The 27,363-nt window shown below is 30.1% G+C and overlaps 3 protein-coding genes across 4 annotated transcripts in view; all 3 read right to left on the bottom strand.

The window, feature by feature from the left end:
- The window catches only part of LOC132737394 (uncharacterized), a 143,490-nt gene that overhangs the window by 60,749 nt on the left and 55,378 nt on the right, over positions 1-27,363 (bottom strand). The window lies entirely within an intron of this gene.
- On the bottom strand, positions 1,706-6,614 carry LOC132737392 (uncharacterized). Its single transcript, XM_060724669.1, has 5 exons — positions 6,603-6,614; positions 3,693-3,950; positions 3,131-3,167; positions 2,539-2,646; positions 1,706-2,040 (listed from the first exon to the last, which is right to left on the bottom strand). The coding sequence occupies exons 1-5, from the start codon at positions 6,612-6,614 to the stop codon at positions 1,706-1,708; spliced, it is 750 nt and encodes a 249-aa protein (XP_060580652.1).
- LOC132737393 (uncharacterized) lies at positions 14,280-19,355 on the bottom strand. Of its 2 annotated transcripts, none has more exons than XM_060724670.1 (4): positions 19,195-19,355; positions 15,888-15,924; positions 15,141-15,239; positions 14,280-14,828 (listed from the first exon to the last, which is right to left on the bottom strand). In XM_060724670.1, the coding sequence occupies exons 1-4, from the start codon at positions 19,234-19,236 to the stop codon at positions 14,425-14,427; spliced, it is 582 nt and encodes a 193-aa protein (XP_060580653.1). In that variant the 5' UTR covers positions 19,237-19,355; the 3' UTR covers positions 14,280-14,424. The 2 variants fall into 2 exon arrangements, with proteins under 2 accessions (XP_060580653.1, XP_060580655.1); XM_060724672.1 differs by lacking the exon at positions 19,195-19,355 and adding an exon at positions 17,845-18,074.

The following is a 27,363-nucleotide window of genomic DNA, read 5'->3' as shown; positions in this document are numbered from 1 at the left end:
AACAAACGTTACACCATATTTTTGTTCACTTTTAATTCTTTAATGATATGTTTCATTTGTTAAACCAAATTATAAGAGCATTATCTATCAATTTGTTTTATGAGTGTTACATTGTTCATATAGGTAACTTTAATGAAAATGAATAATCAAGGATATAATTGCTTCATACTAACTTTAAAGTATGCTATATATCTGTTAGACATTTTTCTAACAATGACTATGACGATTTTGCATGTAAGAGAAAATGAGAAAAGTAGAAAAGACAAAATGTTGACTTTAATGACTAAAGGCAATTTTATTTGATCAGTTTCTATAAAGTCACAACATTATTTGTAATGCATGAAATTCCTTTTTTATCTTAAGTTATAAACTAATAAAACTAATTTGATTAATTTTGGAAGCAAACAAAATGAATTAATCTTGTTCAATCATTATAAATATATTTTTTTTAATTTTGATGATTTTGTTTTGTTTGATGTTTTCTGTTCATCATTGATATTGAAAGTATTTTCAAAATTACATCGGAATCTAAGAATAACAGTTTGATATCGGTACACACTGTTCTATTTGCCTCCTATTTTTATTTATTTTTCAAGTTGTTTACAATTGCAATTACTTGGAAAACAATCATTTACTAAATATTAACCATTTCAATAATAAACACATGAAAAGCCATTTGTCAATAATTAATAATGTTATGGTTGAAAAAATAATTTAAATCTTCATATAGATTTGTACTCAGTTTCATTTTATAAAGCAGTAAGCAAAATGGAAAATAGTAATATAATTCATTCAAGGACGTTTGCTCGTAAATATGAAGCTGGTACTTGTATAGGATACTAGTCACCCACATTTACAATTGGTTTGTCTATCTGTTAAAGTGTACATATATTCTCAATTAGCTGTATATCAATAAATGGCTTCTTGCTTTCTTACATGTAACATATTTCAACATTAAATAAGACATAAATGAGACAGGCATCGTCTTTAAAGATAAAACATATGTTTGAACAATCATCTTGAGACAATGTTATGTGTAGCACAAATATATACATGTATTAGTTTCATTAATGTCAGTATTTCGTTTTGGATGAAGTTATATTTATACATTCGAGTAATATTAACGCTTAATTAGTATATCATTGTTTGCCGACTTTGAATACAAAATCTGAGAAATATCAATTACAATTAAACGTCTTATATTATTCTTTCCTTTGTCATTTTATAGTGAGACAAACAGAGTATCATCACTTAAAATACTTAATTAATGTGTTATTATTCGTGCTTTAGAAATGAAATACTTACTCAATCATTGAAATGATGAAGCACACTGTATATTTGCATTACGGTACTTGATAGGACAATTGAATGAAATTTACTCTTGTGTTGGCAGATTACTTATTAACAAAGAGAGTATGGGGATGCTTCAGGGGTGAACTACTTAAGGTAATAAATAAAACACTGAACATTTCAGCCGATGAAAATTTACATTTGACTTATAGAAAGACACATGCCTTATCGTTGAAATACTAACTTAATATAAAATTATTCAGCCATTTCTTTAACACGCGTATTTTAAGCATCATTTGTAACAATGTTTAAAAATCAGTTTCTTAATTTCATGTTCACTTAGAGTCGTCATACACACAGATAATGTTTTTTTGTATTGTTAGCTTGTGATATGTAACGTTTGTGTAAGGAAATATTATATTTCAATAATGCTGAAATAATTCATTCCGTTGACAGATAACATCTGAAATGTATGAGAGACAGTGACGAAAACCGTATCGTTTTCCTCGAGGTTAAAGGCTGCAGCCATAAAGATAGACTGTTCGCATCGCTTGGCAGGCATTTGACATCGAGAGCTGGTACTTCCTAGTAGAATAGACCGTTGATCCGTTTTATTAGCAATGCGGATAACTTGGTGTTTACCTATCTTGTCATCATTGGCTAAAATGGTTTTATTTTCTCTCATGATTGTCAGATGTAAAGTGACAAAGTAGTATCCTGTTTTCTGTATAGCAACCATTCCCTCGTTTTCTAGATAAAAAAGTCCCTCACCGTGATTCGAGATAGTTTTCCAAAATATGTTCGATACTGTTCCGAGTTCTAAAGCAACAAAAAAACTAAATATTGCATGCAAGTGATTTGATTCATCTTGTTAGAATAAGAGATTTGTTAAGTGACAAATCTATTAATAAAAAACACAATACATTGCATTCATTATTAAAAAAAACTATTCTATTTTAACACATTAAATTGTTTAATTTACATGCCTAACTGAAATGAGAGATGTCAATTATAAAAAAATGTTAAATAGCATTTTTTTTCTTTTTATTTTATGTTGTTTTCCCATTATTTGTATAAACAGTATACCAAGTAATGTACAATGAAACTACTTTCTCTTATCAAGAGATCGTGTCAGTTGATATATTTCTATTTTTTGTCATACTTTTGGTCAACACGGACTTTGCACTATTTAAAACTTGAATATATCATTTTAAATTCATACAACATTACTCACTATTAAGCACAAACCTGACATACCTGGTACGTGGACCAATTTAATATCCTTGAGTATTAAAATACCAGGTTTTGCTGAAGATATTGTGCAATTTAACGTGGTCAAATCAAATGCAATAGGTTCTGAAATTGATGATAAATATATATGAAGTTAGAATCAAACAACTCTCATTCCATTTCAAACTAAATGTAGAGCTACTGATGACATTGTTTGATCTACGTCTCATAAATTGTGTATTGTCTATAAACAACATTCAAGCACTTTCGAGTCAAGCTATTGGAATAACCAAATAGAATTTTTTTGTAAAAATATGATGTAACGTAATATTATATTCAAGGTAGAAATAAATAGTATGCATCCACTAATAAAAGTAGTTTAAGTGTAGCAACAATGGAACATATACATAATATTAATAAAAGTTTTTTTTTGTACTTCCTTATCTAGAACATATTTACAAGATGGACTTTTACTCGTTCGGAAATATACAAGTTGATAATTGCCTTTTCTAAGTTTTAAAGTATATATGTTATAACTTACATAATATTTTGCATCTTATTGTAAGGTATAAAATTGTTTCAATAATATAATCATGATAATCTGACTTACCTGGATTTATTTTAGTATTGTAACGGAATGTCATCTGCTGTTAATGAATGAAAAATAAGTTTGCACATAGGGAGAATGCAGACGGTTATAGATTTGTTTTCAAATGTTTTTGGTTATTTGTCATAAATCAATAAGACAAGTCAAAAATTGGATTTGAAGTTTTAATGACTTATTTAAGAACAATACGTTCTTTGCGTTTTTAACAAGACTTGACATTGGGTTACTGTATGCGTATGCGTGCATGCGTTGTTATATGCGTTTTGTGTGTTTTGTTTTCTTTTTGTTGCAATTATTGTTTAATTTGTTCTATATTGATTATAAAATATTAATAGTAATATACACATATTGATTTTTGGTAAGTAAAAATAAAAAAAAGTATCGATTCGTGTTGTTAAATATCATAAAATTATAGGAATTTAGACCGCCAGTAGACACTATATGAAATTAAGAAAACAGTTACATGTAAGTAATATAGAATCTATCCTTTAATCTGTAGCAATGGCATTTTACCTGAAAGAAAGAATATTTTTAAAATCAAACATGAAAGCATATCTTCACCTACCTGTCGAACAAAGGCGTTTAACACCTTAACAGGTTCAAAGCAATGTCCATTCTGTGTCGTGTCTTTGCCATATGCCAATGCCAGATTTTGAGGTATTTCAGAGTTCAAACCCGCAGATTTAAGAATCGCATCATTGAAACATAACCTAGATTTAATTGGCCGTTGTCTAAGAGCACACCATGTTATGACAAGAGTCACAAGTATTACTTCGAGGACAAGTGCAGATGCAACCAGCAACTTAAATATCCTTTTTGCGACCTAAAATCAGAAAACAAAAATTAATTTCTAAATTTACACGTAATGTAATTTTCAAAGGTTGCAAACAGTGTGTGAATATTTGAAAAGTCGCACTGTGAACAGATACTTTCAAAATTGTCTGGACAGACTTTAATAAGATGTTTATTGATGAAATGCTTTTAAAAGTAAAATGTATGTACCTTAATACAAAAAGTCATATATCCACACAAATACCACAGTTAAAAAGAATGTAAAATATCATATATGTCAAAAATGGATACCAACAAATGAGCAACAGGCAAGTAATATTTTGTAGATAGAAAAATAAATGAGCTCAAACTCCAATGAACATATTATGATGTTTATCTTTTACTCAATATTCTCTTCTTTTCAAAGAATTTCAGGATTTTGTTGAAAGATGTTAGTGAATAGAAGATATTGCATTTATTATAAAAGGTGTAACTATGTCAATGAATATTTGAATAAGGGTGAAACAAATTCTGGAAACAATGTGATCCCTCGGAAGTATTTATCACAACAAAATTACATGAAAATTGCAGACTCAGTTTGATTGAGTATGTACATGAGGAATAATGAATAAGTGCAACATCCCTCACGACCCCTAGTACCGGCTTGAGCGGTGCTCAATTTTCAACACTTAATACTGCTGGCATCAATTATCCCGGAAAAATATAACAACACTGAAGTGAAGTACGGCCAACTTTTTACAGCTGCCACACGGCACTTGACACCTACTGTTGTGAAGTATAAACATCTGGAAACAAAGTGATTCCTCGGAAGAATTAATCTCATCAAAAGTCACACAGTTTAAATGGGCGCTGTTGTGTTTCTAATTGAATAGAATACTTAATAAATATACAGGAAATATCTGTTACTGTAATGTTGTGTATATGTGTGTGTTTTGTTGTTGTTGTTTTCAAGTTGTTTATAATACATCAGTGTCACCAAGTATAATTATGTTATGTTTCTCTAACGGTTTATCTTTAAAAGAACTTTTAGTAAAAAGATACCTTCAATGAAGGACGGCCTGTCGTTCTGCAGGACCACCTTAATATCAAATGTGTTCGAATTAATTACAAGCTGCATAAAGAGGCTAGTATCGAGACCTGCTATGTATTAATTTAAAAACAGTTATATAACAAACGTCTTTGCCAATTATAGTGCAACACAGCAGAATAAAAAACGATTTTTGAGGCCGACTTAATATTAAAGATATATAATTTACTCTATAAGTTTACAGCAATTGTGTGAAATGACAGTTATTGATGGACAACAACATGACAAGATACAGCATTTAAATGGCGATTACAAAGTTCATCATCAGCATTTTGACCTCAGATGGTGTATATTGTTCCTTTTACTTTTGTTTATCTCAAACTTGTTACTTGAATAAAGGTTAAAAAATCACATACTAGTCACAATTGTTTTATCAGACATATCTGTTTGATAATTACCACCTAGTAATAAGTTATTAAAACAAACACATATATGAATTTATGCCAAGGTCTTGTTATTTGATGTCATATTCGTGTGATTATTTATCAACCAATAATATCACGGTCATTCATAACGTATGTACACTTAAGCGTTCATAATGACTAACATTCTACGATTTAAAAATAAGTTCCTATTGTTGCATTATGATCGATATCCTATTTCTTAAATAGTTTTACTATTTCATTGACTTTATATTAAAACGTTGATAATAAATGGCAAATAGCCAATCAGATATATTGTATAAATAACAAATAGAATATAGGTTAGTGTACTGCGCCCCCCATTTAGATATTTTCGAACAAGAGATAAGGCAAAACAAATTTAAACCTGTATCTATGTCATGTATTATATAATATAAATATTTCCGGACGACTACGCCCTTGTAAAGTATATTTCATCGTCAAATGATAGATGAAATGAATACCCTATAATACGTGATATTTACTCAATTACCCTGTAAACATTACACAGATATTTGTTCGCCAGATTAAACATATTTTCTCTCACCTTATACAGTATATTTATTACGTTTTCTGTGCAAACACAATATTATTGTGAACAGTTAAGCATCTCATGGTCTCGACTAAAATAAATTGTGCTCAAAAACTACTTGGCTCATTCCAGGACCCTGTTAATATTGTCCTTAGACTATGCAAATAAACCGCATTCTTTTCTTTTTTTATTTAGTTAATTATCTATTATTTAATATCAGTTTTAATACCACTTGAACTTTTATGATTAAAGTTAACAACTATGTTTTATCTTTGGCGGTTATTTGGCGATGAACATGTATTTGTTTTTGCCAATAAAATATTTGACTTGACTTGACTTGTTAAAACGTTAAACAATTGTCTTCCCTTATTTGTGAATCATGTTTTTATTTACCATTTCAGTACTTTTGATTTACACTTCAAAATATGAATGCATTGATGTTTTATCATCGAATTTACCTTCAAGTTGAATGTTTTTGGTTATATAATGTAGCATTTAAATACGAGGAGTAATTATAACATGTTTAAATACAAATTATCATTAAACATTCCAATTCGTTTTTGCAATCAAGCCAAAACATATATTCCCTTTATAAAAAACAAATGCAAAAAAAGATGTGACTAGTGAAAGATATATTAACCAATTAATTAATTAATTTCTTACCTTTAAAAGCATCATTCATTTGTTCGTTTCCACCAAAATACGTAAACAATCAAAATACAAATGCTTTATTGTTTACCGAGAGTTACAAATGCTATTTATTACAATTAAAGCTGAAAACGCTTAAATGACAAGGCTGTTTCTATTTTCTCGTAAATAGCAAATAAATGTAAAACGAGCGTACAGTTTCGTGTTCCTTTATATATAGAGTTACGTAGTTAGAGGTGTGACGTAACCATGTATTTATCATGTTTATTGTCCCACTTTATTTGTCATCCAATGGAAACGCTGTTTTTCTTCAAAATATTGAGTGTCAATTTTCATTTTCAAAAAGTCGATACTATATCAAATTCTGTTCATAGTCGCCTTCTATTTGTCATAGTGCTTCATAGAATCGCGTTTGTAAAAATAGTCATTTGCATAAATTTGCACATGCGCTTTCGTTGGCCGCTTTTGAATATTAATTAAGTAAGAATGACATCAAAAGGTCAACCTACATTAATTTTCCATTAATTTATAAAGGATATACCGTACATGCAGTTCAGTTTTAAATCCACTGATACTGCAAATACAAAATGTCAATTAATATTTTTATTACGAATGTAGAAAAAGGTCTTAATTAATTTGTAACTAAGAGGAAACTCACGTGTGTCTATTCACTTTTTTTTCGGTAGACAGAAAGTGAAAGTAGACATTATGTTTTTTTGGAAAATATATTACGTAACCTCGTGTTAACACATGACATTTAGTGCACATGTATAAATCATATACAATATTAGCTAGAATCTACTGAGTATCAGTCATGTCAGTTGTCCAATTCATCAAAGTTTATAAATCATATCAGGAAACAATTATCAAACTCATCAAAAATGTTTTCCGAACATAATTAAATAGAAACTTGCATTAGCCATATGCCGCCAACTGAAACACAAGGGGTACACGGGTCTTCTCGCGCAAAGTAACGTAAATCATGCATATTTATGAGGCCAAATCTAAACCCAACAATTCAGGTAATTGATTAATAAAGTGCACTGGTAGTGACGTAATAAAGTGGATATTAATGAGGCCAAATAAAGTTTGGCACTTAATATCGCTATTGCTCCCGTCGAAGTTTCAAATTTCTGTAAAACAGCGAGGATGAACATATACATATACATAGTTCGCAGTTCGGTTTATTGAACCTATAACTGTAAATCGAACACGATCACATTTACATTATCCGGTCTTCCCATTATGATTTAATGGGTTGTGCAAGTTATTCAGTTATTACATTTTGCATTTTTATTGCAATATAGAAGAATAGAATGTAAACAAACATGCATACGGTATTATCTGAAAACATACTCTTTATTTGTAGAGTTACGTAGCTGGAGGTGTGACCTAACTATGAATTTAATTTAGACCACAAGTCATTCACATTTGGTATATCGAACACTTATAACTTGGTGCACATATTCTTTTTGATTTCATTTATATTGTCGATTGCATTCATGCTGTGCGGTGTCACTACCAATATAAACTGTTAGAAAACTATCACCTAAATTTCTGGCATTAACAGATGTTAATATTCAAACAGCATATATTAAACATGTTAAATGTATAAAAGTTACATGTATGTGGAGATGAGAACATGATATTTATGACTGCTGTTTCATCAGTTTTAATTTTGAGCATATTAATCCTATGTCCATGGTATTGTGACTCGAAAGCACGACTGAAGGCGTTGTATAGTTTTTTTGCTTTTTCTAGTGTCATTGATCCAAAAGGTACATTTAAAACAGGTCTATTAAAATGGAAAATGTTTTGAAATAATGTTTGTATTTTTCGAAGTTTTACTTTTATAACAAATGTTAAGATCAAACGCTTTACATGGGGGACAAAAGTATGTTTACTTCATATACTTAAAGCAGCTGAGATAACTTATTTTTCTGGATCAAATGTCATATATGTTTATCTAACATTGTTAAAACTCTAGTGGTCACATTTTTGACTCAATTATCACCAATCTTGATCAGGATGCTTGTCTAGGTAATTGCTCGAATGAGTTTGAACATGGGTCATCTCAGATGAAAAACTAGGACACAGGAGTTAAAAATAGAAAAATCTTGTTCACACCCTAGTGGCTACTGTTTTCATCTAAATATCCTGGAAATTGGTCTGAAAGTTTATTTTGATGATTTCTATGTCAAGATCGAATATGGGTCACCTGGGGTAAAAAAACTAGGTCACACTGCTCAAATATGGATAATCCTTGTTAACACTCTAGTGGTCACATTTTTGACTCACCTGTCATAAAACATGGTCAGAATGCTTGTCTAGGTAATTGTGTTGATGAGTTTGATGGGTCAGGTGAGCGATCTAGTGCCATCATGGCCCTCTTGTTTTTCTACTTAGCACAGCATATCATTTATTAAATCAAATTTGGGGCAAATATTACTAATCATTACCAATAATCATCAATATAATAATTTATTGACACAGTTCATATCTAGTTAAATACAAAAAAAATAGTATTAAAAGCAATTGTCTCATATTCAATCCATTGGTCAGAACTGAAAAGGTCGACCCGGAACAGACATAAAAAATGCCGGACAGTTCAGCCATGGCCTTTCCTGTTACATATATTGTATTCGTCGTTTTTAAATTGCCAGCTGAAAACAAGTGTTCTGATGGCAAGATATCTATTTTTTATCTATAGTAATCGACAGGAAACAATTTCAAGCATTATTGACATTGATCCTGTGGGGTCAAAACGCGCTTCTTAGCAAGTTCTTTATTCATTTCAGAACTTTCAATCAACATATTAAAAAAGAAATTCATTGAAATGAACAAGTATGCTATTAATAATACAATGCTCATTTTTAAAATATGTTTATTGACAATCAACGTGTGTGTCTTTATCAAACTTTAGAAATAATAATAAAATAAAATACAACCATATCAAACCGATAGTACATATATAAGAACATGTTAGTTTTCTATGTTTTGATATAAATTTCAGTTTGTTCCAAAATCAGCAAGTAAGCGCCATGAATAGAGACAAAATAAGCTTAGTAAATTGGTTTTACAATAAAATCACGAGTATAATGAATAAGATAAGTACCATAAATGTGCCAACATCATTTGAACGTTTTTTTAAGGCAGTCCGACATGTGTCAACCGTATTTAATTTGATTGTGTCACATTAAAATAACAAAAAAAATGACTTACGGTTAAATTTATGTTTCATGTTTCCAACAAAAAAGCAATTATATTATTAATTGGTTGTACTGGACAGTATTCAACGTATCAAAGTACACTAATATATGACAGTGGTTAAATTGTGATATAAAAGAAGTGTTTTACATTCGAAATAAACAAATTGTTATAACCTTTAATTCGTCCAATTACGTATATAAATGAAGTTTATTTAATTGTAGGTAGACTATTCTGTTATGATAGTCACCGCACAATGACAATAGTAAGGGAGATACTGGTTTATGATGTTCATCAGTCTAATTTGAAGAAAATAATGTACTGTTACTGGTTGTAAGTTGTTTATGCATTTGTTATTTAAATCTTTGACAATATTTTAGAAAATATTTAATGTAGGTTAAACTCAACTGGATTTTGACTCTTATATGACCACTTTGCAATTGAATTCCGTTACAATTTGCCATTTCAATGTTATGGGGAAACTAAAGCCACGGTAAAAATACACTTAGATTTCACCTGAACTGAAATTTGATCTTCGTCTTTACAATTAAATTATTATTTTTAGCTTAAATTGGCAATAGGTTTGTTATTATGCATGTATTGTATTCAACCTTGAGCACGACTACCGTTTCAAGACTTAAAGAAAGTGTATCAATCTTTGATTTTGACCTTAAACTAATCTTGATCTTCGTGGTTTAACTTACTAAATTGACTTTAACTTTGTATTAATTAATAAAAAGATTTTACTCTGTCAAACCTAAATCATGTACAAATAAATTGTCATGTTACGAAATTCATAAATAAAAAATGAATAAATAAATAAATTGATTCAATAATTAAAAAGTAAATAAATACAAGTAAATAAATAACGAATGATTAAATAAATAATGCATGTTTTTCTTGCCATATAATTGACATGTTTTTAATGTATCTAAACAGATGTAACGAGTTTTTTACTGTGTCACATTTAAACACTTTAGAAAATTATTTAGCTTAAAATACATTTTTTGTTTGATCAATTTACCATAAATGAGTAAGCAATTAAGAGCATTTTACTGAGAATTACAATGACTGTTTTAACTTCCTTAAAGCTTATAAAGTGAGAAGATAATCATTACGTTAAAATGTCATAGTTATTTTTAAAGGGATGTTTTACGATTAAATCTTTATAGATAAAGAATGGTGTAAAATGATTTTATGTGGTTATCTTAATTGTATGAGCTCAAACTATTAACTAAAAAGTTTATATGAGTTCTCAGGTTAATCATATTGCAAAGACTTTGAGGTTCTTAATGATTTCATTCTGTGTATCATAAGCAAATTTAACAATAGTTTCCTTGGCCCCTTATTACGAAACCCTAGAATGAATGAACTATTTAATGATCGTCTGAAACTGATTCCTTTAGCTGTAGTCGTAATAAGTAAACCCCTTAAATATAGCCAATCAACATGCATTTTTATCCACGACAAACAATGCGGTAACTATAGTGCATGTTGCTTATACCTGCACCCTACTTAACGCACTGAACCTCTGGGTAAACGAAATTATTTGGACACATTTTCAATAGAAACGTCACTAACTATGAGAATCATCGGGTGCTTTATTGTCGTCTGCATTGTAAAACTATTTTAAAAATGCGCAGGGTATTTTTGTTAATTTTTTAACAAATAATGTAAATATAACACATAATCTAAAACATAATGGAGGTTGTTTTTGTTCATATATTTTGCCAGGTTTCGGTATTCCGTAATTGTTGTTTGTGGTTTGTGGTTTGTGGTTTTTCAAGGTCATATATTAAGGATATTATTATCAATTACTGTCATAACAAATCAGTGCTAACACTTAAAGCTTTTTCAATAGTATCTAACATTTAGCGTCAATTTTCTTTTTCTATTTTTAAATTGAGAACTACGTAATGCATTACAAATTATATTTGACCAGGGTTAATAATCAAAACATAAATAATCATTAACAAAATAGAAATAATCATTAAAACATAGTAGGTTATAAATTATGATAACGTTTTTGTTTTTTCTCTGATTTTTTTAAAATACGTTTTATGTCATAGGTTCACTTATTTATACATGTATGTATATGTATATTATAGTTTGCCTGTCATGTTTGTCTACTTGTCTTCTATAGTTGTCATGTGTTTGTTGTGAATTCGTCCTATTAAAAGTCCAATATCTTTAATTTTCATCACTACGTTTCATTCATCCTCATATTAGTCAAATACTAACCACCATTACAGGCCATTCTATCTAACTTTATACTTCATTAGTTTAATACACTACGCATGCGCACTGTTTTGAAAGATTTTGTTGGCAACAGCCGAGATTCTTGATGTCTAATTAAATAATTTGAAAGCGCATAATTTGCGTATTTACAGGTAAATTGGTATATGTTTTGATTCCCTGATTCATACTTTCCATTTTGACATTCATCATTTTCATTTATATTTTGTATTTTGTACTTTTTTTAAGATTTTAATGGCGGGAGCGGCGATTCTTGATTTTCAATAAAATTATTTGAAAGCGCAAATTTTGTGTATTTACATACCCTCTGTCCAGGCCCCAAGTATTTAAACCCACATCAGCCATCAGACCTCCTTATCCTTTGGACTGCGACAATTATAAAAGTGTTTCGGAGCATTTATCTTTTTTTAAATATTTTGGGATAGAATTAGGTGTTAATAAATCACAATATGGAAAAAAACTTTGTTGTTTTAATTAGCAATAATAATTCCTCGAATGAACCTCTGTCGCCAAGTGGCTTCAACTCTATTGCACCCTACCACATGGGATCAAGTCCTGGAAAGGAATTTGGATTCCTTTATTTGAAGAAGCAAACCAGCTGGCTAACTTAACGTTGGTAGTTCTACTAGAGTGAGTTAACAATTTCAGGGTACGAAACTTTAGGTCTTCTTTCAACATTGAAGCTGAAAAGTTGCAATATGACTCCCTCCTTGTTGTTGCGACGTTAACTTCTTATCGTATATACGTTACTGAAGGATCTAACTAATTTCAACACAAACAAAGATAAACAAAAAAGTCAATTAAATAACGCTGACTTTAAAGCTTAGATTCGTTGAGAATAATCTGACTGTTCCAGGTATCAAAACATTTTTGTTCAGCAAACTTTTATACATGTAAAAGTGAGACATTCTAACTTAATAATAGTATTTCAAGGTAAGAAAAATGAAAGTTTATCAAATTGAAAATATATTCCGAATACAGACAATAGTTTTAAAAAGTTTTAACACATAACAGTAATTAGGTTGCTGTTGAATTGTGCATTTTGACTTTAGAATTCCTAAATAATTCATTTCATACATTTCACCCGCAATTTTATAAGATTTTAAACAAAAAGACCATGTTCGTCCAATTTTATAGGTGTTTCCTGTTTTTTTATTCAAGACAATGAAAATTAAAAAATGATATAAATATAGCGTACATTTAAACCGAGACTGAAGCTCATTTTTCGATTAGTTGTCTGCATAAAAGAAGAACATAATTTAAATGTATGAAATTCATAACAACCCTGATCGATATTTTAAATTTGTGTTTGTATTAATAATACCTATAAATGGACTACCTTGACAAACTATCTTTAATGTAAAACATAATTACATGTATATACTTGAATGTATTTTTTTCTATTTTCAATGAATGTGTCATACCCGACAGAAAATTAACTACAATGTACTTGGGCGTGATCCGGAAAGACGTTGCTGGCAATGAATTTTTATTTATTAAACCGTGATTTCTTCCTTTGGGTTGAGGAAGGGTTCAGAGGGTCACGATGAAGAGTGCTAAAAATAGTTTTTTTCACGTTTGCTTAATATACAACATATACTGTCATTTTATACACTTTATATGTATTTTACCAATGTCTCATAACACAAGGAACATACCTTAAAGTTTGGATTGTGTTATATTTGACGCTAATGTTTTTATTGCAGGTGCATAGGTACGTAAATATACGAATTATCTTAAAGCTCCATTGATAAAAAAAAACACTTTTTGCACAATAGTATATATATACATGATATTATAATAACGTAATAGGCTTTTTTGTCATAATTAAATGGATCATCTACTAAAGTATCTTGATTTGTTTTTATGACAACCGTCATTATCTAAATATATATAAATATATGAAATAAATGTGCTTAACGCAAGTGCTGTATATTTCAATTGATTTTACATACGCTTCTTCACATCTAATCATTTGCATTGGTGGTGCTCATTAAAAACTGATAAATACGTTAAAGGTTGTAAATGATTTGACTATATTCTGAAAAATATTCTGGTGTCATTTCTATTTTACATAGATAAAGGTTGGGGTTTCCAAGGTAGTCTTCAAAACGATATAATACAAAATGAAAACATTGAAAATGTAAAAGAACATTTTCGTTAGGAAAATCCGATTGTCATTATACATTAATTCTTAAAATGAAATGTCTAAGTTCTTATGAAACGAGTGTTATTATCTCTTAGAATACTTATATGATTCTGATAAATTCTTAGAGTTAGTTAATCATTAAATGTCTACTTAATATATTCTTCTTACACACAAATAAAGCTTTATATGTATAAATGATTAGAGTGTGATGTGTAAACAAACACATTAAATCTCAACAATGCTGAAATAATGAGTTTCGTTCCCAGATAAAATCTGAAACTTGCGAGAGACAGTAACGAAAATCCGATCGCTTTCCTCAAGTTTAAAAGCTGCAGCCACATAACTAGACTGTTCGCATTGCATGACATGCATTCTACATCGATAGCTGGTACTTTGTAGTAGGATTGACTGTTGATCTGTTTTATTACAAATGCGGATAACCTGGTGTTTACCTGTCTCGTCATCATTGACGGAACTGGTATTGTTTTCTTTCATGATTGTTAGGTGTGAAGTAACAAAGTAGTATCCTGATTTCTGTATAGCAATCATTCCCTCTTTTGCAAGATTGATAAGTCCGTCACCTTGCTTTGTGACACTTTTCCACATTATCTGCGATGCATTTTCATGATCTATAGTAAAACAAATCGGAACCGTTATAAGAATGTGTTGTTAACATAGAGCGCCTTATCTAAGATAACCAAACAGCATATACAGTAGACATAAAATTAATCTATTGCCCTCATCATTTTATCTGAGAATTAATGGGCAACATGAATTTTCCTTCTTTTCTATCAAGAAATTGTTATAATCAGGAGTTTATCAATAACAGTATACAAATAATATATCGTTTAAAAATTACAGTAACAACAAATTGATGATAACTTATAGTTACATTATTATAGCTTATATTATTAAGAGATAATTAATACATAAAAGAAAACCTGATGGTCCAAATGATTTTATATCATTAAGCAGCATTAAGGCAGGTTCTTCTGTAGATTCAGATAGATTAAAGATTGTTAAATCAAACTCAGCAGGTTCTGTAAATGCAGAATGAATGAAGACATGATTTAAAATCTCAGTAGACTATGCATTACTTTATTTCATATGTTGTTCCAAACATGAATTCTCTGTCAAAATAAAGCTTCTTGTAATGGTCCGAAATAAATAAAAAAAATCACAATTACTATTCTATTCATAATAGTCATAACATTTATTCATAAAGCATATAACTACAATATAATGCTTTAGAAAACTACAGTTTCATCTTATGATATAGAGCACAATACGCATGTGCAGAAAATAGTATAATGTAATAATGTACAAACATAAAGGGCATTGCCAGTCAATCTATTTGATCGATAACATTTTATCGTTCCTTAAATATTTATAAGTTCTCTAATGATGAAAAATGCATAAACATTTGTACTACTAAAACAATGTTAACTTAGTTAATCAATGAAAGTGATAAAAACACGCATGTTTAAATCATATCATTTTCATGATCGAGATTCCGAGACTGCCTGATAAAAGAACGCCCATACTAGCATTGTTTTTGTATTTTCCTGACTCACTTTGTAATAAATACATTAAAGTTGAAACAAATTATAACTACCATTTTGAGTGCACAGTTTCTTAATTACATACTTATGTATATGTATGAATAAGAATGAAAAAAAACGACGAACCTGGATTCATGTCTGTATCATAATGGGATGCCATCAGCTGTGAAAAAATAGTAACATGAATTATGTACTATCATTAAATTAAATGTTATAGTATTAAGAAACATAGATATCATACTACGACCTTTAAATATAATGATGTCATTGCCCCACAAGGGAAAGTATGTATAATTAAGATTAAATTATTGAGAAAAAACATGATGACACCTTGTTGAACTATTGTTAGCATTACAAAAATATAACAATGGTCAAATTAAATAAATGAGACAATCGACACACGGAACGTTTAATATCTACATTTTCGGCTTCCATATTTTGGATATACACAAAACACTCGGCAATCTGATTTATACTCGGAGGCTAAGCCACCTCGTACAAATCAGATAGCCTAGTGTTTCGATGGTCTTTCTATTACTTACATAATGCAAGATATGATACTATTATGCAAGAAAAAAATATCTATTTCCATGCCAATTAAAATGAAAATTAAGAAAATCCTGTTGAACTACTTTGAGAAATTTTCTTAATGTCATCTTACTAGTTTATTGACGTCATATCTGACGTCAGATGACGTGTTGGCATTTATTTTTAAGCTACGTATATATCGTGTAATAATGCGCTCGGTTGCCCTATCTGTTTGATAGTGGAATAGTGCGAAGCGTGTTAGAATGTTAAATTCTTCTTTGTTTTAAATAATGTTTTAATGCTAGTAAATAACAATGAATTTGTTAGAAGGACTTATCCGTATAAACATTTATTTGCTGTATTACTTACTAATCAAGTATTTTTCTCAACCTGTGGCACAAATCTTCAAATCTTATATAAAGGTATCACACTATATGAAACTGTTCACTATTAAGACTGGATTATGGTTATTTACGTTTGCAAACGTATATACTTGACCATAAAATCAGGTCATAAATTGGCATAACTGGCAATATTAACATATCGCTTAACGTCGTTATGTCTAAATATTAGTTATATCCGACAACCGATATTCATATTCTTAAAATAGACTCTATGTTTGCAAATAAAATGGCATGTATAATGTGCTTTACGGCAGATTTCATTTATCAAAATATTTACATTAGAACAGGAAGTATACACAGAAGAAAATGTGAAATCAATGTATTACTAAGTTTAGATAAAGACCTTAACCACTCAGGTATTTTATTTTTGTTATCTTTTTTCTCAAAAGAGAATGATAAGTTATGCATGACACATTCGTTATTTTTGTACATGATGTTATATATTTTTCATCCATACGTAGATTAAGGTTCATCAATTTACCAATAAATATTAGCAATCAGGATGTTTTTTACATTCAAAACAGATAATATGCTTAAACAAACTTTATCACATACCCGATTTTGCGACTCCGTAAAAATGGTATTGCACGACCGTGCATATATTTTTACGTGACGCCATTAGCGTTTTACAAGCATAGTGTAAAGACGCGCTAAATGTAAGCGTTATACTATAGACGCGTCAATAAAAAATGACAATTTTGTCACTTTAAACGGTCTTTATTTTGGGTATGAGATAAATAGAATATTAAATTCATGTAAGCTCATTACTTAATTTATTGAACTCGTTAATTTTTTTTCAACTCGTGCAATTAATTCAGTATTGAACTTTCATTCTCATTCAATATCTTCTTAATATTATATTTTGTTCAGTGAAATATAAGTATAAATATAAACTCAGATTGTCCTTAAAATGGGAAACAGTGTACGAGTTGTATTAAACCTTTGAATTATTGCCATAATCCTCGTCGAAAAAAAACAGTATTGTCTTAAATGAACTATTAACTCTGACTGAATGATGCTTTTATGCTTTGAGTTATGGGATAAGCAAATTTATTCTAGTTCAACATGGCGTATGACAAACGTTTATCATTGCGTTATATACGTTTAAAAAACAGGAATATCAAATCGTTTTAAAAGTTGGCATATCACACCTTTGAAACGATGGCCTTTAAGGCGTCCAGTCCTTTAAAACATTTTCATTTCGTTTTTTGTCTTTGCCATATGACAATGAGAAACGCTCGCGAAGTTCAGGGTGCAAACTGTCATCAGTTAAACATAACTTTATTTCAATTGCTCGTTGTCTTCGAATGTACCATATGGCAATAAAACAGATGAGTATTACTTCAAGGATCATTGCAAGACATACTGATCCTATGAACAACGTTTTGCATTCTGAAAAAAAACATGTTACATATTAATTTTGCTTTTTCAAAATTTCATTTTAATGCGTTATCAATATATTTCAAAATAAGATATTATTGTCTACAGTCTAAATAATTATGGTATTTTATTTTTTCCGATTAAATGTTCTTGCATCAAGAATAAGTTAGCATTCCAAAAGGTAGTTCTTTACCTCGTCTACGAACGACATAATTGAGATCTTGCGTGAAACACTATATAACTTGAAAATCTTAATCATAGTTAAACGATTGTTTTCTGTTCATGCACTTTTTATAAATTATCAAGCAAACCATTATCGTGGTTAAAACGAAGGAAGTGATTATTTTTCAGTTAGATATTAAAATAATGTAACTTAAACTGATGTTATATTTACAAAATGAAATAAAAAATGGTTCGGATAGAAATCAATCTGTAACTTTAAAACATGAAGTAAAATTTTTTGACAACACGGCAAACTACCTGTATGAAGAAGTTTTAGAAATGTAGTTACTATGTAAGATACAGTTTTATCCAGATATGAAACAGACATTAAATATGAAGAGATTATGCAGGAAACTACGTATCACATTTTTGTATACTTTTATAGACATATTTTTAAAAAAAATGTAGCCATGTCCTTGAGAAATTGATACACTTGATGAACTATTTTCACGCAACGCATTACGACACCGTGACTTGAGTTAATTTGAAACTTAAATACGCTGGAATAGGGATTTTCACTATTGAAGTATTAACTATCATGTAATAAGCAATCGTCATTAAAATACGTTTATCATGATAATAGAACATTCAAATTCAATTGATTTCGTTAATTGTTTCAAAACCGACACTTTAATATTACAAATCAATAGAAATTAGTACGAAACATAGATAACTTTACTGATACACGGAACATAAAATATAATATTATTAAAAATAAGTGGGAAAGTTTTTTTTTAAAGCTATAGAAATGCATACTTAACGCGAGTTGCTTTAAAAATGGAACCAATCATGGAACGTCTTGGTGAACTTAGTGAACATTAACATTCATTGTAAGTTATTTAACATTGTAACTAAGTTATAACATAGACCTATTCATTTAAAGGAAAATAATAACGTACCCTTAAGGTCATGTTTATATCACTCCAAGACAGAGAGTTCATATGTATATATTTGAGTAATACGCTGTGTAAATCAATTTTACCAATTACAATCACTGAAAAAAAATCCCATAATGCAACTTTTACATATCAGTTCTTCGTCTTTTCTGAGGTAAGGATTTATAAACGATATTTACACTTGCAGTAAAAATAAACTTAAGATAACAAATGAATGAATAAAGGTTTGCCTTACAACATATCTTTTCAAATAATATGATGCCTATGATGTAGTACCCACTAATTCAAAAAATAATGTAAGTTTAAAACTCACAACAAGTAAAGTATGTTTAACAATCACATTAAATAAATTTTAAGTACTTCATATCTAGATTTCCAGCTTCGTGTATCATTGTATTAAGAAAGAAAAAATGAAAGAATATCAGCGGTGCAAACTTGGCTTACAAACTTGTTTAATCCTAAACAAATTAAAGTGTACTGAAATGTCAGTTTGTAACTTATTATTCAAAATTGATTACTAGAAAGGCGGCTGAGTGAGTGAGTCCGATTTTAGATTTATCTCATAATGACAGAAGCATGGTTTTCAGATAACCTTCACATTATAAGGTGGAAAGTGTTTATGCTTTTGACTTATGTGTATTGTAAATTTGAAATTGCCTTGTATTTGCATGTTTTGTTTTTTTATTTAGTGAAATGACTTACTTAATGTTTCGATAAACATATGTATAATACTTTGCACATTTTATACAGTGTTTTCCAACACCTTGTTAAGGTATTTATCATTAAAAATATTAATACTGGAAAAAATTAAACACATGCATCAGCCAGGCACAATGATGACAGTTACATGTCAAATGTCAGTGACTTTAATGTTTAAATTAACATACTTATATCTTTGGCTTGGTTCTGACTAGCTTTTACATACCTCCACGCATCGCATAGTGTCATCTGCACTCAATGTATGACAATATGTTATTTAATTAGTAACAAAAATCAGGAACAGACAGTTTCCTGGTAAAATAACATGATAAGCTATCTTATAAAAGAATAACATTATTTATTTGACAGTGTAAACTATTTATACAATGACGTCATGTGTCACTAATCAAAGCAGTGATTGCTTATTTTGTAAAAATCATGATTGTTAGAATATATGAATTGGAACAAATATTTAGAAAAAGGATTGTATTTTATATTAATCTGTATGACAAAGTAATTTAAAAAAAGATTGTTCGGCTGAGAAAGCATTCTGAAAACATGAAATTTAAAACATGAGTTTGGTTTAAACATATTGAATGCTTAGATAAATCCTAAAATATTAAGATATCAGCATATTTTCCGAGTGTCTACCTTAATGCCGTTTTTAATAATACATGTGGAAAAGGTTTCAAAGAATATCTTTAATTAAAGCGCATACTTCGGATTTTTGTGTGCATGTAAACATTTCTGATCAATGATTTGTATAATTACATAAACATGACATTTTTTACAGGCTTAGTAAGTAAATATTTCACATAATTACCCCTCGCTTTTTTCGTATAGGCCTCTGGGAGTAATTTTTACTGTTAATGCAAGTGTACCGCGTGACTAAGAATTTTGTACTGTTACATGGGTAACAGTTTTTTAACAGTATAAAATCTGGTCGCGTGGTCTATTTACTAAATAAAATGAAATAAAATGGCCGCCATATTATTCTCGATTCATTCTTATTTTCGACGTTAAACCCGATAGGACAAAAACATCATCTTTGGAGTAACTATGACACCCATAACATTTAGTTGTTTGCACCCTGGTGTGCTTTTCGCGTATAAGATAACTTTTTGTTGAATAATCAAAAAGTAAACATATGTTTTCAACGGAAGTAATTGCAATGTAAATAATTATGTGTCAAACTTGAGCATGCAGACGATTTAAGCATGCAACAAAAGATTATTTAACAATTTTAACCAGTGAAACGTTACAGATATTGTGGACAGACATAGGATATCATCATTCTGTTGTCAAAAACCATGCGACGAATATTCTGGAAACAGAAGGATCAGATTTCACAGATCATAACCGTATATAAGGGTTAGTGTTTTGTTTTCTAAATAAAACACAGCTTATTGTATTTTTATGACTAGTAGATTTCATCACTTGCTTAAAGTATAAAAGAAAAAGAAAACTTCTCAAGTCGGCCTAAAGTACACTTGAAACTTAAAAGGTAAGGGCAGTTTAGTTATTGTTACTTTTGGTTTGTTTTTGTTACAGTTAGATTTAGTTCAGATCATCACAGTATTTTTGTTTGGGGTAATAAAATAAATAACACATGGGTTTGCTACGTCTCGGGTTACAGTATTTTCCTCGGGTTGTTATTTTTACTGTTACCCACAAACCCATGTATTATGTATATACTGTCACGGGTAAGACTAAACCTCGTAATCATTTACTGTAAGCTACGCAAATTATAACCCATCTTTCTTCGTACGATATTCAGTTACAATAAATGAACTGACGCCACAAATGCTACGAATTCCATTTGAACGTGACAAAACAGCAGGACGTGTTTGATAAACCGTACAAAATTCTGTCGTGTCCAGACATTTCTGAATTACGTTTGTCATCACATTAAGGCGAGCACCGAACTTTTCTGTTAAATATTTATAACGTTGCTCGGTAATTTCATTCATTTCTTTTTGCTTGTAGGTAAACGTATCTTAAGGTTTTGAAGATGAACGGTGCCGTTTATCATACTGCTGACGGAAAAATAAAGTGACATAAAATATGAGAAAAGTAAAACTTTATTGTGAAGAAGTAAACATGTACATCCGTAGTATAATTATATTATAAACGAGACGCACCTCAGTCAAAACTAAGACATGTATAATGTGTGTTGTAAACTGTATAAAAATAATTATCTAATAGTATTTTCATTTATTTATTTTGTCTGCGTCTCCTATTTTCTTAACTAAATTAGACTGGCATTGCTAGAAACATATGACTTTGAATTTAATAAAAATGAATTATTTGATTAGAAGCATATTTTAAAAAAGTAGCAACAAAACGTCTCGGTCTTATTGACTAAGTTCAAAGATCGAGCACCTAGGCGCCTGGGAGAAATTGTCACATGGGATGAAACTTGTTTTTTTAGCAGAAGCGATAAACGAGTTATAATACCAATTCGTTATATTATAATGTATCTAATTATAATGATATAATAGGAACAAAATATCATTATAAATTATGTAAGTTATGAGTTTCAGTGAAATACTGATTTATGTGTGAAAATTATATTTGATAATTTCACAGTGAAAATTTTCAAAATATAATTTCACACTTTTCAATGATGAGAGTGCTTTTTTTTTCTACGATTTTCCCCATGTGGTACCTCAATCTTATTATCGTTGACAATTCTGACATTGTCAGGGCTGTAAAGAGAAAAGAAAAGCTGAAATTGATAAATAACTGAAATTTTAAAAGTAATAAAAAGAAGAAAACTTACGTCAATTCATTCAAATAACCAATCACCAAATATCGTCGCTATATTTTTGTTTCATGTTTACAGACTGAAAAATACGGTTCCTTCCACATTCAAAACTGCTCTTGATGACGAGTATCCTTCCCGCAATAACTGCCTAATAACTTGACAAGCAAAGACAGACATCAGTCTGAAGAATAAGTAAAAAAACAGCGTTCGTAAGGCAGCCTTTTAAAGATTCCATGTTTTTCAATTTCCTAGCCGCTTTTTGACTGTTTACACATCTGTCAACACTTATTTATTGTCTGTAACAATCCTCAAATAAGTTTTCTTTCTTCTTAAAAGATCTACGGCTAACAAATCCAAATGGTGTCCCTCTGAATCAAACACAATTATTTTCCTCCCGTGAAATACACAACTTTTAAAAATGGCCATTTAACGTTGACTGTCAAACTTATTTTTCATTCCGAGACTTTTTGTATTTTATGAGAAATCCGACTAAAAGAGGTTACCAGTGGGGGGAAAACAGATTTTAATATTAAAGCTAATATCAAGGAAATTACTTTTTATCTTGTCTTTCAGCAGAAAATAAAAATAAAATGTGTTTGTTTGCTGTGTAAGATGTAAATTTATTTTATCTTGTGAACTTTCAAAACAGTATTCTCACTCGTACGCCACTCGTGAGAATACTGTTTTAAAAGCTCACTCGATGAAATAAAATTTTATCTTACACACAAACAAACAAATATCCTCTATGTATACTCAAAATCGTGTGACATAAGGTTTGTTATTTGTTTCGTTTCGTTTCTCAATTCATCATTCAAGAAGGTACACATAGAGGTTCCTAAATGATGGTAAGATAACGTTAAAAGTGCCCGTATCTATCTGTTATACAAGGAAACAAAATGTGATAATAAACTTTATTTTATTTCACACTCGCAAGTTATTACGTTGTCATTTACATTAAATTAAGAGAATAAGAATCCCTTAAGAAAGTGCAAAATAGAAAAATTGACATAAAAATGTAACATAAACAAATATGACGTTGATTGTGAAGAGAAAATGACTTTAAATATTGATTATTGAATAAATGCGAAAGTTTTATTGTGATTTCTTGCCGTTACCGAGATAAATAGATTTTGCGATTACATGTACATAAAGTACCTAACTTTTATTCCAAAAAGATAAATTGATGGTCAAATATAGTCTTTAAAGTGTTGCTTTAACACGTATTTAAGATTAAACAAGGTCTAATAGCTTAACAAACATACCATTTACTTACCACAGTAATGGTGTGACGAACATTTCAGGCGATTTGATCTATAGAATGATTCGGAATATTGTTCACGTTATACTTGAACAAACCTAGGCCTAGTTTCGAGCAATACACAATATAATATACCCTTTGATACTAAAAGTGTATTAGAGTATATTATGTTTATTTCACTGACTTCTTTAGACAATTAATTATCAAGCATGAAATGTGTGTTTATGTGTTTTACCTTATGACAAATCGGCAAAATCTAATATATCGCACCCTTTGTATGATTGAACCTATTCCAAACGACAGTGTTAAATTTAAATGCAATCTTTTGTTTATGTCCGCTTAACCAGAATTTAACATTCAATTCAGGAATTGCTAAAATTCAGATTATGTGACAGTATTGCCTCTACAGGCAAAAGTTAATGGTCGGAAGAGGAAAACATTGGGCGTGTCACTAAATAAGTATAACTATGAAAGAGGGACAGAGGTTGTGAGCCTGAGTATTACAGACAGTTTTCAAAAGATAACCAGTATGTTCTACCAGTGGTTATACATGTTTTTAAGATGAGGAAGGTAAAAAAGATTAGGCACTTAATCAGTGAGGCTATGTTATCGTAAACACATCAAAACACAACTGTTCAATGCGGTTGTAAATTAGAGACAATCTTAAGAAACTGTACAATGTCAAGCACACATTGCACAACGCTGTACAGATTCGGTGCATTTTAACGTACAAAGCACATTCAAATATTACTTGAAATTAGTTGACAAAGCCAAAACAAACATATCGTATTAAAGCCATTCATACATAAATATAACGTAATGTATCAATTTAAATATAAATTGTGAAATGATAAAGATAAAATTTATGCATTAAATGAAATAACGCTCTTGCTCCTAAAGCATAAACCTGTTATCATAATTATATATATGTTTTTTATGCTGTCTGTATTTTATAAATCAATTTCATTTGTTTGGGATTTTCGCTTGTCCGTGCGTGCGAGGGCTCCAATAGTGTGCCACATATAGCTCTAATTTTAAAGTGCTTAGGATATGATAAACAGACTTCATAGGAATATTAATCAGCATGTGAAGTCGTGCACCTGCAGTTTCATTCTGGTTTGTTATTGTCGGACTCAAAAAGAAAGAGCCACGTTTCATCCACTGTGACAATTTCTCCAAGGTGTCTAGGGTCTCGATCTTTGAACCTAATCAATAAGGCCGAGGCTTAATTTGGTCAGAGGAATCCAATGCGCGCAAGCTTTCCTTAACTTTAACATTTCTTTTAAGATGGAAAACACATATGACGGACTCTAGTCTTACTTATCTCCTCCACGTAGATCTTGCATATTAATCAACTGTGACTTTGAAAGTGCTGATGTATTTTTCAGAGATAGCTGAAATTGACCTCCCAGGGAATCACATGTCAAAACAAGATCACCGCAGGGCGGAGCATTATATGCCCGAAAGTTGTTTTTAAGTAAGGATGAAGCATTTGTAAGACATAGGAATTAAATAAAGTATTACCTCCTTAAAAAAGCAATCCTCCTTTAAAGTTGAAGAACCTTCAAATATATACAGTTGCTGTTTCCAAAGCACCACCATCAGGTTGTTATCTTGTAAGTAAAAATGCTATGACGGATGGACGGAAAGACGCCAGGGGTATAACATAATATAAGCATATTTTAGGGCATAATAAATGTACTCAATATAAGTGATCATCCTATGAAGTTTGACGGTTTAAAACAGATAACAATGTTAAGGTCATTTTATATTGACCTTTGACCTTGTGACCTCAATATAGATATGTATCTTTTATTTAATATACGCAACTATAATCTGAAGTTTGAACACTGTAAGTCAAATGGAACTTGTTTTATGCTCAAGAAAGCACAATTTTCAGTGTACAGATTATTGTGACCCTGACCTTTGACCTTATGACCCTAAAATGGCTATTCATCTTATAAAATGTTAGAGCTGAAGGTTGATTAATACTTAAGTAATTGAGCGGGAACTGTTTTCAGTTTTAAGGTTATAGTGACTTTGACCTTGTGACCCCAAAATCGATAGTGTCTTTTTAGCAATATTGACAATTATCCTATGAAGTTGGAACACAATGGGCTAAAGAGAACTTGAGTTAAGCTCGAAAAACCACAATTTTCAGTGTAAAGATCATTATGACCCAAACCTTTGACCCCATGACCCTCAAATCTATAGGGGTCATGTATTGGACATGGCTGTTCATCCTATAAAATTTTGCAGCTGTTGGTTGATTAATACTTAAATTATTGAGCTGAAACTGTTTTCAGTTTTTAAGTTATAGTATCTTTGACCTTTTGACTCCAAAAAGAATAGGGATTTCTTACCCAATATGGACAATATTCCTGTGAAGTTTGAATATTGTTGGCAAAATGGAACATAAGTTATTCCCCGGAAACTGTTTTCAGTTTAAATGTTATAGTGACCTTGACCTTTGGTTTATACAGAATTAATTTTAGTTCGAAACCAATTTGCTAACAGGCGATAGGATGGACGGACAGACGGACGGACGCCAGGGAGTATAACATAGTATGCCCGAAATTCTTTCGGGCATATAACTAGATACACACAATGTTCGTATTAAAAATCAGAATATTGTTTCGTTTCATTACATTTCTTTTTATCTTAATTAAATAATATTAAACATAATTCCCAATTTACTGTCAAATTGAAAAGATGGTACTCTTTGGCCCCTTTTATACAACGTTTTTTATACTTAAATCATCCTCATATTGCACAGTCAATTTTTCATCAAATAATGACTGGCATTTGAATATTCTGTTAATGAGTACTTCATTGTGTATCACCGTATCATAATCAAGGATATTTGAAAAAAAACTATTACACGTACAACAGAAACGTTTCTGTTAAATATTGTCAAACCTTATAAAGATCTTGCAAAACGAAACGCTTGTAACAAGTGCCAAATCTTGTATAACCCGCTTTTACTTACATCTTTTTTCAAATTTAAACAAACACTTCTGATAAAAAAAGTCATTGAAATGTGGCAGCAATTTCAACGTCTCTTACAAATGGGGAAAAAACAGAAGACTGCCAACAACATCTTTTATTGCAATGTTTTCAACAGTTTATGTAGCTTAATAGCCAATATAATTTATAATTGTCATCTAGTTACTCTTTGCGCAATTCCACCAAATCTTAAAATTAATGTAAACGGAAGAGTGTTAGACTAGTTGCATATGAAATAAATTGGGAAAATCATATTGCATGATATGCCGTTTTTGACATCTAATGGAAAATAAAATTAATGATATTTATACTGCTTCGATAAGCAGAGTAATCTCCGCAAATGGCCTCCGGACTAGATGTTTTTGCCAATAATGTTAAAATGCAAATCTTAATTTATCTTGCTAATACGTTTTCCTAAGCAGTTATTTTTGTTGATTGGAGC

Source organism: Ruditapes philippinarum, unplaced genomic scaffold, assembly GCF_026571515.1.
Source record: "Ruditapes philippinarum isolate M1 unplaced genomic scaffold, ASM2657151v2 ctg423_1_1_1_1, whole genome shotgun sequence".
Lineage (NCBI taxonomy): Eukaryota > Metazoa > Mollusca > Bivalvia > Venerida > Veneridae > Ruditapes > Ruditapes philippinarum.
The sequence above is the reverse complement of the archived record's forward strand: the minus strand, read 5'-3'. Positions and strand labels throughout refer to the sequence as shown.

Excerpts from the sequence above, each read along its gene's own strand:
- LOC132737392 (XM_060724669.1), bottom strand. Across the intron at positions 3,168-3,692 it reads TAAACGCCTTTGTTCGACAG|CAGATGACATTCCGTTACAA; the intron begins GTAGGTGAAGAT and ends ATTCATTAACAG. Across the intron at positions 2,041-2,538 it reads CCACGTACCAGGTATGTCAG|AAAACGAGGGAATGGTTGCT; the intron begins GTTTGTGCTTAA and ends TTTTTTATCTAG.
- LOC132737393 (XM_060724670.1), bottom strand. The coding sequence starts at position 19,236 with ATGAACTCTCTGTCTTGGAGTGATATAAACATGACCTTAAGG. Across the intron at positions 15,925-19,194 it reads ATATAAACATGACCTTAAGG|CTGATGGCATCCCATTATGA; the intron begins GTACGTTATTAT and ends ATTTTTTCACAG. Across the intron at positions 14,829-15,140 it reads AAAATCATTTGGACCATCAG|ATCATGAAAATGCATCGCAG; the intron begins GTTTTCTTTTAT and ends GTTTTACTATAG.